The sequence below is a fragment of the Cetorhinus maximus genome, chromosome 1 (genome assembly GCF_964194155.1).
Source record: "Cetorhinus maximus chromosome 1, sCetMax3.hap1.1, whole genome shotgun sequence".
In the NCBI taxonomy this organism is placed as follows: Eukaryota; Metazoa; Chordata; class Chondrichthyes; order Lamniformes; family Cetorhinidae; genus Cetorhinus; species Cetorhinus maximus.
This window is the reverse complement of record NC_135879.1, coordinates 134,255,443-134,271,034: the sequence shown is the minus strand read 5'-3', so window position 1 is coordinate 134,271,034 and position 15,592 is coordinate 134,255,443. Positions and strand designations below refer to the sequence as shown.

The 15,592-nt window shown below is 44.4% G+C and overlaps 1 protein-coding gene and 1 long non-coding RNA gene across 7 annotated transcripts in view; both read left to right on the top strand.

Annotated features, from left to right (window-relative positions):
* LOC144683762 (uncharacterized) overlaps positions 1 to 15,592 on the top strand; it is a 1,025,508-nt gene that overhangs the window by 374,866 nt on the left and 635,050 nt on the right. The window lies entirely within an intron of this gene.
* The window catches only part of atp8a1 (ATPase phospholipid transporting 8A1), a 488,126-nt gene that overhangs the window by 333,897 nt on the left and 138,637 nt on the right, over positions 1 to 15,592 (top strand). For all 6 annotated transcript variants that reach the window (XR_013577307.1, XM_078546849.1, XM_078546831.1 and 3 more), the window contains 3 exons: positions 8,337 to 8,509; positions 11,902 to 12,085; positions 14,622 to 14,732. Coding sequence is in view for 5 of the 6 variants with exons in the window: in XM_078546849.1 (XP_078402975.1) it covers positions 8,337 to 8,509; positions 11,902 to 12,085; positions 14,622 to 14,732 (468 nt within the window). In the remaining variant the exon portion in view is untranslated. The remainder of the gene's footprint in view (positions 1 to 8,336; positions 8,510 to 11,901; positions 12,086 to 14,621; positions 14,733 to 15,592) is intronic.

Sequence of the window (15,592 nt, the reverse complement as noted above, 5' to 3'; positions counted from 1 at the left end):
GGCACAATATGTGTACATGTTCTTTCTGTCTGCAAAGAACAAGGTCTTGTGCTTTAATATACATAGCTTCCAGTACACAAGCAAGCCTGACTGACAATCTTAAATTGGCTGTCAGCGTAATTCTTAGCACACTAAGGATTATTTAGCAAATGTTGTCCAATCACAGAATCGCATCTAATGTTGGATACTGTGTTTTGAGTTTTGCCCTGAAAAGTGCTGTCTACCTCAGATTCCCTGGAAGGGCAAGGCACCTCAAAAATTTGAGCAACAGGTGAAGCTAGCTGTTTCATGCTGCTACTATACAGAAGCAACACAAGTGTATTTGCCATAAACAGGATGCTGTCGTCAAGCCAAAAAGATACTCTGTCATCACACAAATGAGTAATGTGGTATATGAATTTCAGTGCCAGTGTGATGCTGGATGTGTAGGCCATACGTCCCAAAGACTGGCAGATCGTATTGTACAGCATGTCCCAGCCGCTGTTCGCAATGGGCAAGGTACAGACCGCATTTAACCAGTAGACATTCAACTCTCCCAGGATCAGTCCAAAATGGTTATTAGCTCCCGAAGGTTTACTTCCAATCTTTTCCTTTTCCAACCTGGAAACATGTGTTTTCATTCTTATTTAACTCACGAATTTGGTCTTTCCAATCTGAGTGCAAGCTCCCACACATTCCTGAGCAGCGTACCACAGAACTTTTCAGCTTCTTGCTGCACTACTTCTCTCCTAGACCCTGCCAGACTAATCTTGTTTGTGAGTTTTTGGAGATATCTTAGAAATCCTTCCCCTCTTGAAGCCCATTACCCCATGGCAATGTAAATTACATGGGCCTTGTATCCAGGTAGAATTGCTGATTAGCTTAAGATCCCAACTCTCTTTTAACTTGGAATAAAATGAACAGTTTAAAGCATAGCTGTTTACAACCTGACATTCTCAACACTTTTCTGGGGCTTTGGAGACCCACAGTCTATCCACTATTAGCACATAGGCTGCTGCCCATTGTCTCCAAGTGTAAACATGTTTCACCTTCTTCCCAGTAAAATAATCTGGGCTGCTTTTAATCTCTCACAATCAAACCACATGGGCTTGCTGTCAGGCAGATTTCAGAACAGGTCATATAAGCCCCTTCATTTTACCTTAAATTACCTTACCTTAAAACCTCAAAACATAACAATCTTATAAATATCATAATTATAACATAGCACAAAGGAAGATGATTGTGGTTGTTGGAGGCCAGTCAACTTAGCCCCAGGACATCATTGCAGGATGGTGTCCTAGGCCCAACCATCTTCCGCTGCTTCATCAATGACCTTCCTCCCATAATAAGATCAGAACTCGGGATGTTTACTGATGATTGCACAGTGTTCAGTCCCATTCACAATTCAAGGTACTAAATGAGTCGGTGTCCCCATGCATCAAGACCTGGACAACATTCTGGCTTGGGCTGATAAGTGGCAAGTAATATTTGTGCCACACAAGTACCAGGCAGCGACCATCTCCAACAAAGAAAGAGAATCTAACTACCTCCCCTGACATTCTGCTGCATTACCATTACTGAATCCCCCATTGTCAACATTCTGCGGGTTACCATTGACCTGAAACACAACTGGACCAACCAGTTGTGGCTAAATATTGTGGATACAAGAGCAGGTCAAGAGGCTATGAATTCCACAGCAAGTAACTAATTTCTTGACTCTCCAAAGCCTGTCCACTACTTACAGGCATAAGTCAGGAGTGTGATGCAAAACTCTGCAATTGCTGGGATGAGTGCAACTCCAACAACCCTCAACACCATCCAAGATAAAGCAGTCTGCTTGATTGGCACCCATCCACCACAGTGGTAGCAGTATGTACCATCTACAAGATGCACTGGAGCAACTTTTTGATGGGCAACAAATGCTGACCTTGCCGGTGAAGCAATCATCCCATGAATGATTTTTTTTAAAAACACTCAAAGGCTTCTTTGACATCAACACCCAAACTTGTGACCTCTCCTACCTAGGCGAACAAGGGCAGCAGACACCTGGGAACACCACTACCTCCAAGTTCCTCTCCAAGTCACCCCAACTTGGAAATATCTCACCGTTCCTTCATTGTCACTAGATCAAAATCCTGGAAATCTCTATCTAACAGTACTGTGGAAGTGCCTTCACTACAAAGGCTGCTGCAGTTCCAGATTGCAACTCAGCACCAACACCCCAAGAGCAATTAGAGATGAGCAAGAAATGCTGACTTTGCCAACAATGCTCACACCCCATGAACATCTGTAAAAAAAAAAAAGTTGTTCCATCGCATCTTGTAGATGGTACAACTGACACTAAATTATGTTTATTGTCAAGTCTATTCCCTCCTCCAGATCATTAAGCGGATGTTTCCCCTTGTGGGGCATTCTAGAACGAGAGGCCATAGTTTTAGACTAAGGGGTGGTAGATTGAAATCAGAGATGAGGAGTAATTACTTTTCTGAAAGGGTCGTGAATCTGTGGAATTCACTACCTCAGAGTGCAGTGGATGCCGGGACACTGAATAAATTAAGAAGGGGAAATTAAAGGAGAGAAGGGGAAAAGGACAGGTTTTTAATTAGTAACCGGATGATATTGAATGGTGGGACAGGCTCGAGGGGCTGAATTGCCTACTCCTGCTCCTAGTTCTTATGTTCTTATTAATGAATACAATGAATATAAAGGTAATTTAGCACTAAAGATTAGGGCATGCCACACATGACTGGACCCCTGGGGAAGCTGCTGCATTTAAAATCATTCAATGTTCCTTGTTCAATATTTAACCCTTTCTTTCTTGCCCTCCCACGATGCAATGTAATTTTTTTGGACCATCCGTCATGTGACATTATGAAAATTCATAGTTGATTTCTACTGAGTTTCCTTGTTCTATTGATCTAGTAACCTCTCAAATGTTGGATCAGGCCTGTCAAAGAAAGTGCTCTGCATTCTGAAGTCATGTTGAGTATTGTGAAAAATTGATCTTTTAAAAATATTTTTGGGAAAAGGCTGTGTGTGTATGATTTAATTAAGCTTGGCAGAGATTAATAGGAGACAGGTTGTCTTGGGCATTTAAAACATGAAAAGGATAGAGGTGTTATGTTTGAGGTACAAGTAAATAGGTTAGATCTAACATTTGCATTATATGTGGAGAGTTTGTTTGAATATCAAAGGGGAGTCGGAGGTGCGAAGAAACATGTTTTCACCTTGCAGGAGTTCCATAGGTAAATAGAAGTGGGGTATTATATTTTATTGACCCAAAAGCAAAGACAAGATGGAAACGTGAAAGATGTTATATTTGGAAGGATTTGAGTTTCAAAGAGGTGTGACAATAATGGAACCTGAGGTGAAAGGGGAGAAAGGTATTTTAGTGTTGAGCTGTTGGGCTGGTGAGCTGGAGCTGTGAAATACAGCAGCTGGAGCTGCGACTAAGTGAGGATGCAGTTTGAATCAACCATCCAGTCAAGTCAGAAATGTCTTGGGCTGCAAAAAGCAGTTTTATTCTGAAGTTTGAATTTCCACAGCAGAGTGGAAGAGAGTTACAGGCCATGTGGAATGCCCTTATTGAAGCTACAGCGGTTTACTTTGGGTAATATTACTGGATTTTTAAAAATAATTAAACACCTATAAGGGAGTAGTGCCTGGAAGGTGTTTACTCGTGAGTCTGACCAAGTAGAGTGTCTTTTTGGGTGAATGTTTTGTAAGACTATGGGTGGAATCGTACATGCCCACTAGCATCGGGCGTGTTCAATGGCGTGAGCGGACAATATAGCGAGAAGGCCAAAAATCAGTTTCTCAACATTATGAAACCAGTTTGTGATCGTCTGTTCCACCCGTTGATAGTGGGCTATATTTCCCGCCATTGGACACTGGGAGAGGTAATGGCTTAGTGGTATTGTTGCTGGACTAGTAATTCGGAGACCCAGGGTAATGCTCTGGGGACCCGGGTTCAAATACCACCATGGCAGATGGTGGAATTTGAATTCAATAAAAATCTGGATTTAAAAGTCTAATGATGACCATGGGCAGAATTTTCTGCGGGCAGGCGGGCCTGACCCAATCTCCGGCTGGCGGGGAGATGCCCCCCGGAGAAGCAGGCCGCACCACCATTTTATGTGGGCGGGCAAAGTGCAGCCTCCGGGAGATCGCTTCCACTTTGAGAAAGATTAAAAATAGAAAAAAAAATTCCAAAACATGTCCCATGAGATGGGACATGTTCATAATTTACATAATAACTTTATTAAACTTTTTAAAACCCTGCATGAAATTTCATCCCGCCGGTGGATGAGGTTTCATGTTTTTTCTATTTGCCGCCGGGGCTCCTGGCCTGCCCGCCAACCTTAAGGTTGGATGGGCAGGTCCTTTAATTGTTTAAATGATCCTGTCAGTGGCCTCAAGTGGCCATTGACAGGTTGGCGGGCCCACAGCTGATTTTGCTGCGCCCCCGCCTTCCTAAAAACTTAAATGGGGCGGGATGACGTAGGGGGTTCCGCCCGACGTGATCCCGCATCATTTTACACGTCGGCGAGCGGGCCCCACCCCCTGCTCGCCGACCGCAAAATTCTGCTCCATGAAACCATTGTCGATTGTTGTAAAAAAAATCCCCATCTGGTTCACTAATGTCCCTAAGGAAAGGAAATCTGGCCTGGCCTACATGTGAATTCAGACCCACAGCAATGTGATTAACTCTTAAATGCAAGGGCAATTCGGGATGGGCAATAAATGCTGGCCTAGCCAGCGATGCCCACATCCCATGAATGAATTTTAAAAACTCATTGTAACACATCTACATATTATTATAAGTCCAGCCCGCCGGAACCATCCCCATCGCTGGATTGTCCGGATGTGGATTGCTGGATAAAAGGCGTGCTCTTGGCAGGGGAACTGAGGGGTAAATACACGGTAACGTTGCGCAGCGCTCTTTCGGGTCGTCTGTTGGATTTCAAGGTTGAGGTGCATAGTTGGGGGGCAGGGTGGGGGCAAGGACTGCTCTGCTGTTGAAGGCAGCACACAAGCACGTATGGGGCCGAGGGTGGGGGCGGTGGGCGAGGGAAGCGGCCACACATTAGGGAAACCTTGTATAAAGCGACCACTGCTCTGCAGCTGATACAGTTCAGGCACAGCCACATTAATATGATTGGAGTCGGACCTCTAGCTTATCTGCCCACTCAAGCAACCCAGAGATACCAAAGTGCCACAAAGTGCTCCAGAGCTTTTCACTCCCTCGGGCACAGACTGCAAAGTAATGAGCAGTTTCATGGACTACAGAACAGTTGGATGACTGGGCACGTTGTACAATCTCCTTGCTAAAGATGGCCATGGAGCAGCCACTGGTGGGAGTGCTCACAGCCCCTTGCAATGTCATCATCCCGGTTTGGACCTGTCTCCCCCATGGTTGAAGCTAACAGTGCAGCCTTGCAGCGCCGATTCAGAGAATGCCTGAGCTGAGAGCACAGCAGGCACTCCAGTGGGCGAAGCTGCCGCCAATCGGTTGAGTGGAGTGGAGGTGGGTGGGGTGTTGGGCAGCGCACTGATCTCTGGCCATCCAAATGGTGGCCAGCACTGTCCAGGAGGCGTTAAGGGTCCTTCAGACTTAACCAAGACTGGCTGTGCAGAGAGCGGAGCAGCACCCTCTGGAAGAAGGGGCAGCTGGGGCTTCCGCGCACACTGCCGAAGAGTCACAGTGAGTCATCGCTGGTCAGCGCCTAGCTAGACCCAGGGTCTATAGACGCCGTCTTTCATTCCTGCAGATTACCGAGAACTAGTGTCGCCGAAGACTGTGCATGTCCAGGGAACTGGCCGATCATATATGCCAGCTACTTCAGGATTTGGTGCCATGGGAAAATGGAGGGTATCCACTTCCAGTGGCCATGAAAGTGACTGCGGCGCTCAATTTCTACGCCAGCAGCTCCTTTCAAGGCTGCATAGGTGACTCTGTGGGATATCACAAGCTTCCACCCACAAATACATCCATGAAGTCACGGATGTCATCCTCGCAAGGGCAGATAACTTTGTGCATTTCTCCCGGGACCAGAACAGCCAGGATGCAAGAGCGACTGGATTTGCCCCGATCTCCGCTTTCCCACGGTGCAGGTGTCATCGACTGCACTCACGTGGCGCTCAGGCCTCCGTCGCAACACACGGCCAACTATGTCAACTGCAAGGGATTCCATTTGCTGAATGTGTAGCTGGTCTGCCCACAGTTTCCAGGAAGTGCGCATGACTCCTACATTCTTAGTCGGTCACAGATCCCTGGATCCTTCCAGGCCCACAGAAGCTGCAGGGATGGCTCCTCGGGGACAAGGGCTACCCGCAGAGAACGCGCTGATGACACCCGTGCAGCAGCCTCAGACTACAGCAGAGCGACAGTATAATGAAGCTCATGCTGTAACTAGCAACTTGGTGGAGCAGACCATCAGGATGCTGAATATGAGGCTCCGGTGCCTGGACTGGTCTGGTGGAGCCCTGCAGTATAGTCCACAGAGGGTGTCACACATCGTCATCGTCATCATCTGCTGCGCCCTTTACAACCTGACGCTGCAACAGGGAGAGGAGCTGGCTGAGGAGGAGATGGAGGTCTCGGATGAGGCAGACACTGACTGGGATAAGGATGAGGAGGCCCTCCAAGGCGACGATGGCAGGTATGAGGCCCTCACACTAGCCAGATGATGCAGGCTTGCTCGGGAGGCCCACATAGCTGCTTGATTTGCTCACCAGTCCTCCAAATGCTGGACACTTGGGAAGTCACTGCTGCCACCTGCTGCAGATCAGATTGTGTGATGTGCTCAGCAGATTTTGATCCCAGGGCTATTCTAAAGCTAGGTCACACTGAGGTGTGTGTCTCTGCTCTGTTGGAGGGTGTGGGTGAGCGCTGTGATGGGACTTCAAGGAGGGTGCTTCCAGATTCCTCTTCAGAGGTTTCTTTGGGGCTTAATTGGAGGCCCTGGGTCATGGACTCAGATGTGCCTGCGGAAGCAAAGGGAGATAATTAGTGCATGGCAGTGGCCTGTGAAACAGGACACAATACTCACAGCATGGTTGTCTGATGGATGTTGCACTGCTGGATCTTCACTTGGCAGAGCACCACCGACCTCACAGTCGACACAGGAACGATCAAGATCCTCACCAGCCAGCTGCATGGCTCTGTTTTCAAAGCCTGTGAGGGCCTTGATTTCAGGCATTCCTCCACCGGTCTGTGACCTCTCTGTTGTGTGCCAGCTTGTCCTGCATGAATAGAGATGGAGAGAGTGTAAGCAGGACGCCTGCCAAGTCAGATGATAAGTATGCCTGGCATGTGTGGGTGGTGAGTGGTCCCATGGATGGGATGAGGACAATGAAAGTGAGTGTGAGAGAGTGAATGGTGATATTCCTTGAACCGGCCATGAGTGAAGACCCTGTGGATGTCTGATGGGGTTGAGAGTAATGAGAAGAGTGACTTGCCCTGGCGGAACGAAGGAGATCATTCATCCTCTTGTGGCACTGGGTGACTGTCCTCCTCTGAAGGGTGTTGGCGCTGACCATGGCTGTCACTGCCTCCCAAACCGGATTAGTGAGGTTGTTGCCCATCCAGGGGTCAGAGCAGGGGCAGAGGACATCACAGCGAGCCTCCACTGCGTCCAAAAGGCGCTCGAGGGACGTGTCATTGAAGCTGGAGGCTGCAGTCTTTTTGCCTTTCAGTTCCTTGTCTTCTTTGAAGCAGTCATGGGCTGGAAGCACTGAGATGTGTGTGCGTGACTACACTTTAAATATGGCGCCCGCCGTACTGAAGTGGTGAGATGATGGCATGGCGGGTGAATGAGAGCCCGCCCACCATGGAAACGGCATTTTTCCTCGGAATGCTTAATTAATGCGGCGGGTTTGGGACGATACGGCGTGAGTAGCTGCCATTGCAGCTGGCGAGTAAAATGTCATTTTCCCTGTCCGCTACCACTTACTGCAAATTTGGGATGATTTCCCCCCCCCCCCCCCACCTAAGTTTGTCTGTGTATCCATAATATTGTGTGCTTAAGTTTTCTTTTATTGTTAAAACTTTTACTTTTAATTTTTTAAATCCCAAAAGTGTCACTGGATGACTTACTGTTGAGATCAGTATGTCCCCTTCTCGTTTTCAGAATACAAAAGACAAGGGTATGGCCCATAAACCAAGTTTCCCTCTGGGATTTGGTGTGCACAGCAATTAACATCGGCTGTGGTCACAGCAGTATCCATTATTAAGTTTTCCTTTCATGTTCTCAATGCTAGTTAAAGGTGCTATATAAATACAAGTTGTTGTAATTTAACGTATTTCTTTTTGCTTCAGTGTAAACCAGCTTAGTTGTTTTATAATTAATTCACAGACAACAAGGGAAGCACTCGTCCATCACTGCAATACTCTAGGTGATGCTTTGCATAAGGACAATGACTTTGCACTGATTATAGATGGGAAGACTCTCAAATATGCCCTGACATTTGGAGTGCGACAGTCTTTTTTGGATCTTGCTTTGTCTTGCAAAGCGGTCATCTGCTGCCGGTAAGCTAGAATATCAATGTTTTATGAATTCTATGTTTGTTTTTTAAGTGCAAAAAATTTAATCTTGATCCTTGCAAAAAGCAAATAGTTCGATCACTTTGTCAGTTGCATGCAATTAAGTGTATATAAGTAATATGTTGTACATCTTTCAACTATATGAAAGAATAGGGGGAGGGAGACTTGAGAAAAAAATGTCTGATATTCTATGGGCGGGATTTTCCGGCCTCACCCACCACTAGGATCGTCGGTCCTGCCGAAAGTCAATGGAGTTTTGGCTAGGCTGCTGAATCTCCCACAGCAGGTCCCACCACGACTGGGCTGGAAAATCCTGGCCCGTGTCTCTTGCACTTCAACGCAAAATTGCATTTTATGGTAATTGAAAATAATTTTTAAATGTGCAGAAGAAATTGTGTAATCAAGTGGGCCATTATAATCACATTTTATAATCTTATGTTTACTCTGAAAGAAAACCATATGTGCTATATAGTGGTACCTGTTGACCAGGAGAAATCAACATCATAAATAGGAGAAACCTTAACTTAGTGATTTCTTTAAAAAAAACTGATCTGATTTGTAAGGGCAAATTTTCTGATTATGCACTCATGGAACCTTATCCATTGGGCTGAAGCCACACAGTTGGAAAATGTACCTTTTCAAGTCATCTGGATCCTGAAATTTTTTAAATACTTTTGGACATTTCATATGCAATTTAATTTGACATTTGCTACGTATGTACCCATTCTAAAGGAGTAGAGCATATTTAAATACAGAGGGCTGGACTTTCTGGTTCGCAGAAACATGACATGTTTTCAGAGGGTAGAAATTCTGTCCACATCTGACCCAACATCTGGTGACTTTTTGGGGTTGCATATTTCATGTGGGCTCGCTGATCTTCCAGCAGGGATAATGTATTTGGAAAAGCGACCTTCTGCAGTGGGCCTCTGATAAGCACAGTCTGTTCTGCCTGAAAAACATTGGCTCGAAACTTCCGAGGAGTGGCAATCACCATCAGGTTGCCACTCCATTCCTACTTTTCTGCACCACACCGGAGCTCCACATTTCTGGCCAGGACTTGCAACCCCAGCTTCTCCAGAGCTGTGGAGCGTACTTGGAATGGTACTGCTTCTTTGTTTGTAGTGCTAGATCATTGGGGGAAAGACAAGCCATGCCCCATTTTATACGGCACTAGCTGCCATATGAAAATATGTAATGAGTTTGTGTTCCAAAGCTGCTTTGAAAAGCTTTGGAGAGAAGGTAAGTGTGTAAGGGGATAGGGTGGGGTAGGGGTGTGGTGGTGTGGGTAAGGTGGGGGAGTAAGATAGGTGAAGTTGGGTGGGGGGAAGGGTGCGTGAGGTCAGGTCGGGGTGGGAGGTAGTCGGGGCGTCACAGTAGAGTCGGCATAGTTACCCATGTGTTGATCTAGGTTTTAATCTGCCTAATATTTCCTGGATAACCTCCAGGTAAGTACATCGGAACTATCCCGAAATAGAGCTGGAGACTTTTGCTGAGGGTCCAGGGAATCAGGGGAATTATCTGTCAGCAGTTCAAACTTCCCAGGTAATTTCCACAGAGTCATTGCGTTGGGACTTCTGAGGGGTCCGATGGCACATCTTGGGGGCGTTAGAATCGTATCACTCAAGACTGAAGTTTTCTTTTACAAAATGGAAGAACAAGGCATGATCTGGACATGTGGATGCTAAGCTGGGATATTTTTTTAAAAGGTCATAAGTTGACCTTGGGATTTTCAACAAGCAGGTCTCTTCCAAGAAATCACCTGACCTATACGGTCCTTGAGAAGGAGTTGTTTGTTTGTGTTGAACTGCAAAGACTTTAATTAATGAAGCTGGGAGAAAAAAAGGCAATCACATGGGAGAGAAGGAGAAAATGTAAATTGTGAACCTGTTTGTTTTGAAAGCAGTCTTGTTGGAGAACAAGCTGAGATACCTTGTAGCTCCACATTCCTGACCAGGACTTGCAACCCCAGCTTCTCCAGAGCTGTGGAGCGTACCTGGAATGGTATTGCTTCTTTGTAGTGCTGGATCATTGGGGGGAAGACAAGCCATGTCCCATTTTATACGCAACTAGCTGCCATATGGTGATAAGTAATGAGTTTGTGTTCCAAAGCTGCTTTGAAAAGCTACCTTGGCTGGCTCCCTCTCTTTACATTGCCTAAAATTGCGTGTGGCTATCAGCCCCTAGCCAGATTACCCTCATCTGAGAGTAACTAGCCTGCATTTGGATCTGCAAAGCTGAGGCCAGTGGTGAGAACTTCCAGGCATCCACCAGAACCAGAGGCCTGTCTTTACATGAGAGAACTCAAGGTCGACAGCACCAAGACCCTGTGGACTTTATCCTTTATTTTATAATGCCCATCTAGATTATGCATTATATTTAAACTGTTGCTTCTTAATAAACTTAATCAACTACCTTAAAATAACTTATGAATTCTTGACTCTCTGTTTTGGGTAATCTCTGACTTCCGAACCCTTAAGCCTACACACCCCAGAAAGTCAACATAACTTCAGCAGAACATTTAAGTTGGAATGTTAACAGTGTATGGGTTAAATTATAGAAATTATTTATAAATTGGTTGAATAAATATCCAACATTAATAAGGTACTAATGCAAAGGAATGCTAAACAGTGATGTATGACAGTAAGACAGTGATGTATGGATGTTTCAGATAACCTAAAACTGTAAACAGGGTAATCCTTGTGTGGAATTGCTTTTGATAATGTTCATTCTGTTTATTTCCCTAACTGCCTGAGCGAGCCTTTGCCTTAATGGTAACATTCCTGCCACTGAGTTGGAAGGTTTGAACCCCACTCCAAACATTGGAGGCCGTATCCAATTCTAAATGCTGAGTTAATGCCCAGCATGATACTTGTATCCGAGTGCTTCTCTGAGTTCCACAAGGGAAGTTTAAACTCACCCCCACCCCATCTGAACATCAGCCCCACCACCACCTCTGATTTTCAGGAAGCAGGCAAGCCACTTGCTGCCTGTTAATGAGATGAGGTAGGAGGTGTAAATTCTCCTAAATCTGATGATCATTGTTTACAATGGTAAGCGCTTATATTCCATGTGAAGCTGTTGAATTGTTTTTACTTTGCTTTAGCTTACTTTCCTGTGGCTTGCGATAGCTTTTGGAAAATTGGAAGCAGGGAAAGGGGCTGGGCATCAGACAGCTTTAAGAAAGGCTCAGTTAGGTGTGGCCAAAGAAATGTGCCTATGATTAACACGATACATAAGTATTGCACAAAAGCATAAACTGAACACACCATGGAAAAGGCTTGTACTGTTAAGAGATATAAAAATAAACAAATACCATTCTTCTAGCCTACCAAGGTTCTGTTCCACTCAAATTTATCTTCCTGTTTCACTTTATTCAGAGTTTCGCCTCTTCAGAAGTCAGAAATTGTTGAGATGGTGAAGAAACAAGTGAAAGTTATAACATTAGCAATAGGTGATGGAGCAAATGATGTGGGAATGATCCAGACAGCGCATGTTGGAGTTGGAATAAGTGGAAATGAGGGACTACAGGCAGCAAATTCATCTGACTATTCTATTGCACAGGTAACTGAAAAGAAAATAATCATTTGACATATGAGTAAACTTTAATAACCCTTAGTATGCAAATTTAATTTGACATATTTCAATGTCACTGGCATTACAAGGTACGGGTGATTTCTATTGAACACAGTTAAGGGTGATCGTATTGAACCAAATGGCCCTTTACTGTTTTTGCCTCATGAACCCAGAAACTTTTTAACTGCTAGGATTGTCCCCCATACTGTTGATCATCATGCTGAAATCCAACATCAAAAGGTCATCAGCTCCAAGAATATGTGGCTTATGTTTGCACTTCTATTTACTTTCAATTTATAAATATTTTCTAAAGTGGTTCGACCACACGAGTTAGACTTTTCAAAAGTAACTCCAGTAATATATACCAGGATACTTAGTGGTGGTTATCATGATCTGGCAGTTTTATTTGAAACATTTAACAAACCCTTTTCAAAATTTGTGAACATGAGCTGTGGGTGATTGCTGTTGACATCGAGGCAGCATTTGAGCATGTATGGCATCAAAGAGTCCAGCAAAATTGAAGTCAATGAGAATTAAGGGGAAAGGTCACCAATGGTTGGCGTCATACCAGCACAAAGAAATATGTTGTGGGTTTTGGAGTCCACTCTTTTCAATGTAAGGACATCATTACAGGTGTTCCCCAGGGCAGTGTCCTAGGCCCAGCCATTTTCAGCTTCACCAATGACCTTCTCTCCAGCATAATGTCAGAACTGAGGATGTTTGCTGATGATTGCACAGAGTTGAGTCATTCTCAACTCCTCAGATACTGAAGCAGTCGGTGCCCGTATGCAGCAAGACCTGGACAACATTCAGGCTTGAGCTGATAAGTGCCAAGTGACTTCCACGTCACAGAAGTGCCAGGCAACAAGAGAGAGTCTAAGCATCTCCCCTTAATAATCAATGGCATTACCATTGTTGAATCCCCCACTACTAACATCCTGGGGTTACCATTGACCAGAAAATTAACTAGACCATATAAATATTGTGGCTACAAGAGCAGGTCCAAGGCTGGAATTCTCACCCCCTGACTCCCCCAAAGCCTGTCCACTATCTATAAGGCACATGTCAGAGGTCTGATGGAATACTCTCCATTAGCCTGGATGAGTGCAGCTCCAACAACAGCCAAGAAGCTCAGCACCATCCAAGACAAAGAAGCCCACTTGATTGCATACCATCACCACCTTAAATATTTACTCCCTCCACCACTGGCATGCAGTGGCAGCAGCATGTATTATCTACAAGATGCACTGCAGCAACTTGCAAGTCTCCTTCTACAGCACCCTCAAAACCTGCAACCACCACCGCCTGGAAGGCCAATGGCCACCTTCTGCAAGTTTCCTCTGTCTCTCATCCTGACTTGGAACTAGTACTTCATCATCACTGGGCCACAATCCTGGGACTCCCTTCCTAACAACACTGTGGATGTATCTACACCACAAGGACTGCAGCGGTTCAAGAAGGCAGCTCACCACCACCACCGCCTCAAGACAATTAAGGATGGGCAATAAGTCCTGGCCTTGCCAATGACAGGCATACGCCAAGATCAAATACATTTTTTAAAAAGGTTTATATTTGAAATTTGTGTAAGTATAGTGTAGATTGAAGAGGGGAAATGTTTGTCCTTATTTTAGATATCTTTTACACAGATCATATCCTTCCTCGGGTTTTCTTCCTGATTGCTTCCCTCCGAGCAGAGCAATTTCTCCAAACCCCAGCAGCACCATATCAGTCCATTCACATCAGGATCTGCTCCTTTCTGTTTTTTGAGAATTTTGTTATTTAAATGATAATTCTCCCTCCCAAGTTCAACCCTGGTTCTCCTTGCTGACTTTGTAAATTATTTCTCCTTGTATCTGTCTGACTGGGCCATCTCTAACCATAAATGAGCCTGGAAAATTTGGACCAAACGTTTGGAACAAGAGTTGCCATTTAAATATACATACTGAAAGAGTAGAACAGCAGCTAATATGAATGTGCCAAAAGTCGTCTTCCTCTTTCGGTTCAGTCTCAGACATTTGATTTCAAATTGCAAACAATCTGGAAGGTTGAATGCAGCAGGAGGAAATTTAAGGTCAACAGCAGGATGCAGGACTAAAGTTGAGAGTGAGTTACAGTACCATTTAAATATAACACCGGAGTAACAGTGGATATGAATGTGCTGATGGAAATGAGAGTTTTACGATAATCCAAAGACTTCATGGTCACAGTTACTGATGCCAATTTTTTATTTCAAGGTTTTTTTTAAAAATGAACTCAAATTCTCTAACTGCCATGGGGAAATATAGACTAATCTGGGAAAATAATCATTACGCTACCGTAATATAATGTAATATTGGTCATTTCTATATGTCTGCCTAATTACTACATTGGCACTTAGGAGAAAACTTTGCCGCCATTCTTTTTTTTGTATATTTTGATGAGTTGTAGGAATGAAAAACCATGTTTAATGTTTCAACTTGACTTATTCAAAAAATATATCATTATTGTATAGTGGGCAATTGTAATCCTCACATATTGTTTCTAGTTCAAGTATCTGAAGAACTTGCTGCTAGTTCATGGAGCCTGGAACTATAATCGCGTAGCAAAGTGTATCCTGTACTGCTTTTACAAGAACATAGTCTTGTACATTATTGAGGTAAGCTACTAGATTTCTCTCCAGATACTCATTCCTTTTATTGCCAATTGTTCTCCGCTTCCCCTACCATCTAAAATCACTCAGTGCTACAAAGGGCACTTACTCAGCTATTCTCAGTATTGCTTGAACCTTAAAATCTGCCACATATTATTGGCACTTCTGCTGATAGTGACCAGGAATTCTCAGCCATGCAATTCCACCAGCTTTTTGATTTATTGTTTTGCATGTTCTGTATCATTTAGTATTTTGATTTCCTTAATGTTTCTTAACACACGACCTTTACCATGTAGCAGGACAAAATGTAAAATGTAATTTATCATGCATTCAGCAACTTTTGCATGTTAAAGCCCTGACAAACACTCAGTTAAATTGGATAATAATAGATGGTTCTAAAATAACATCCAAAAAGATGATTAATACACAGGGTACTCTCAAGCTACGTGCCGAGGTGCTTCCTTCCCAATACTATATAGTTATTTTAGTGCAAGTCAAGGGCACTGTTCAAACCTGCTTGCCACCTGGTGGCAGGAAATGCCTTCCCTTTAGGAACGTACAAAGAAGCTTTGAGAGCAGAACTATGGAGTAGTCTTCAGTTCTGTTTGCCTACTGTTCCAACTCAACGCTAATAGGAGTGAAGTGAGAGCATATGAAAGGGAGCAGGATTAAAGAAAAATAATCCATGAGTTGATTGGATCTCGTGACACCTCTTCCTGTATGCACAGTTGGCTACACAGTACTTGGAGCCCCGAATTTAGGAGCATGTTTGGGGCAGACAGGAATCACATATGGACAGCTGAGTATAAGGCCCAGGCCATTTTGAACACCAGACCTCTTTACAATATCATGGGTGGGCTAACCCC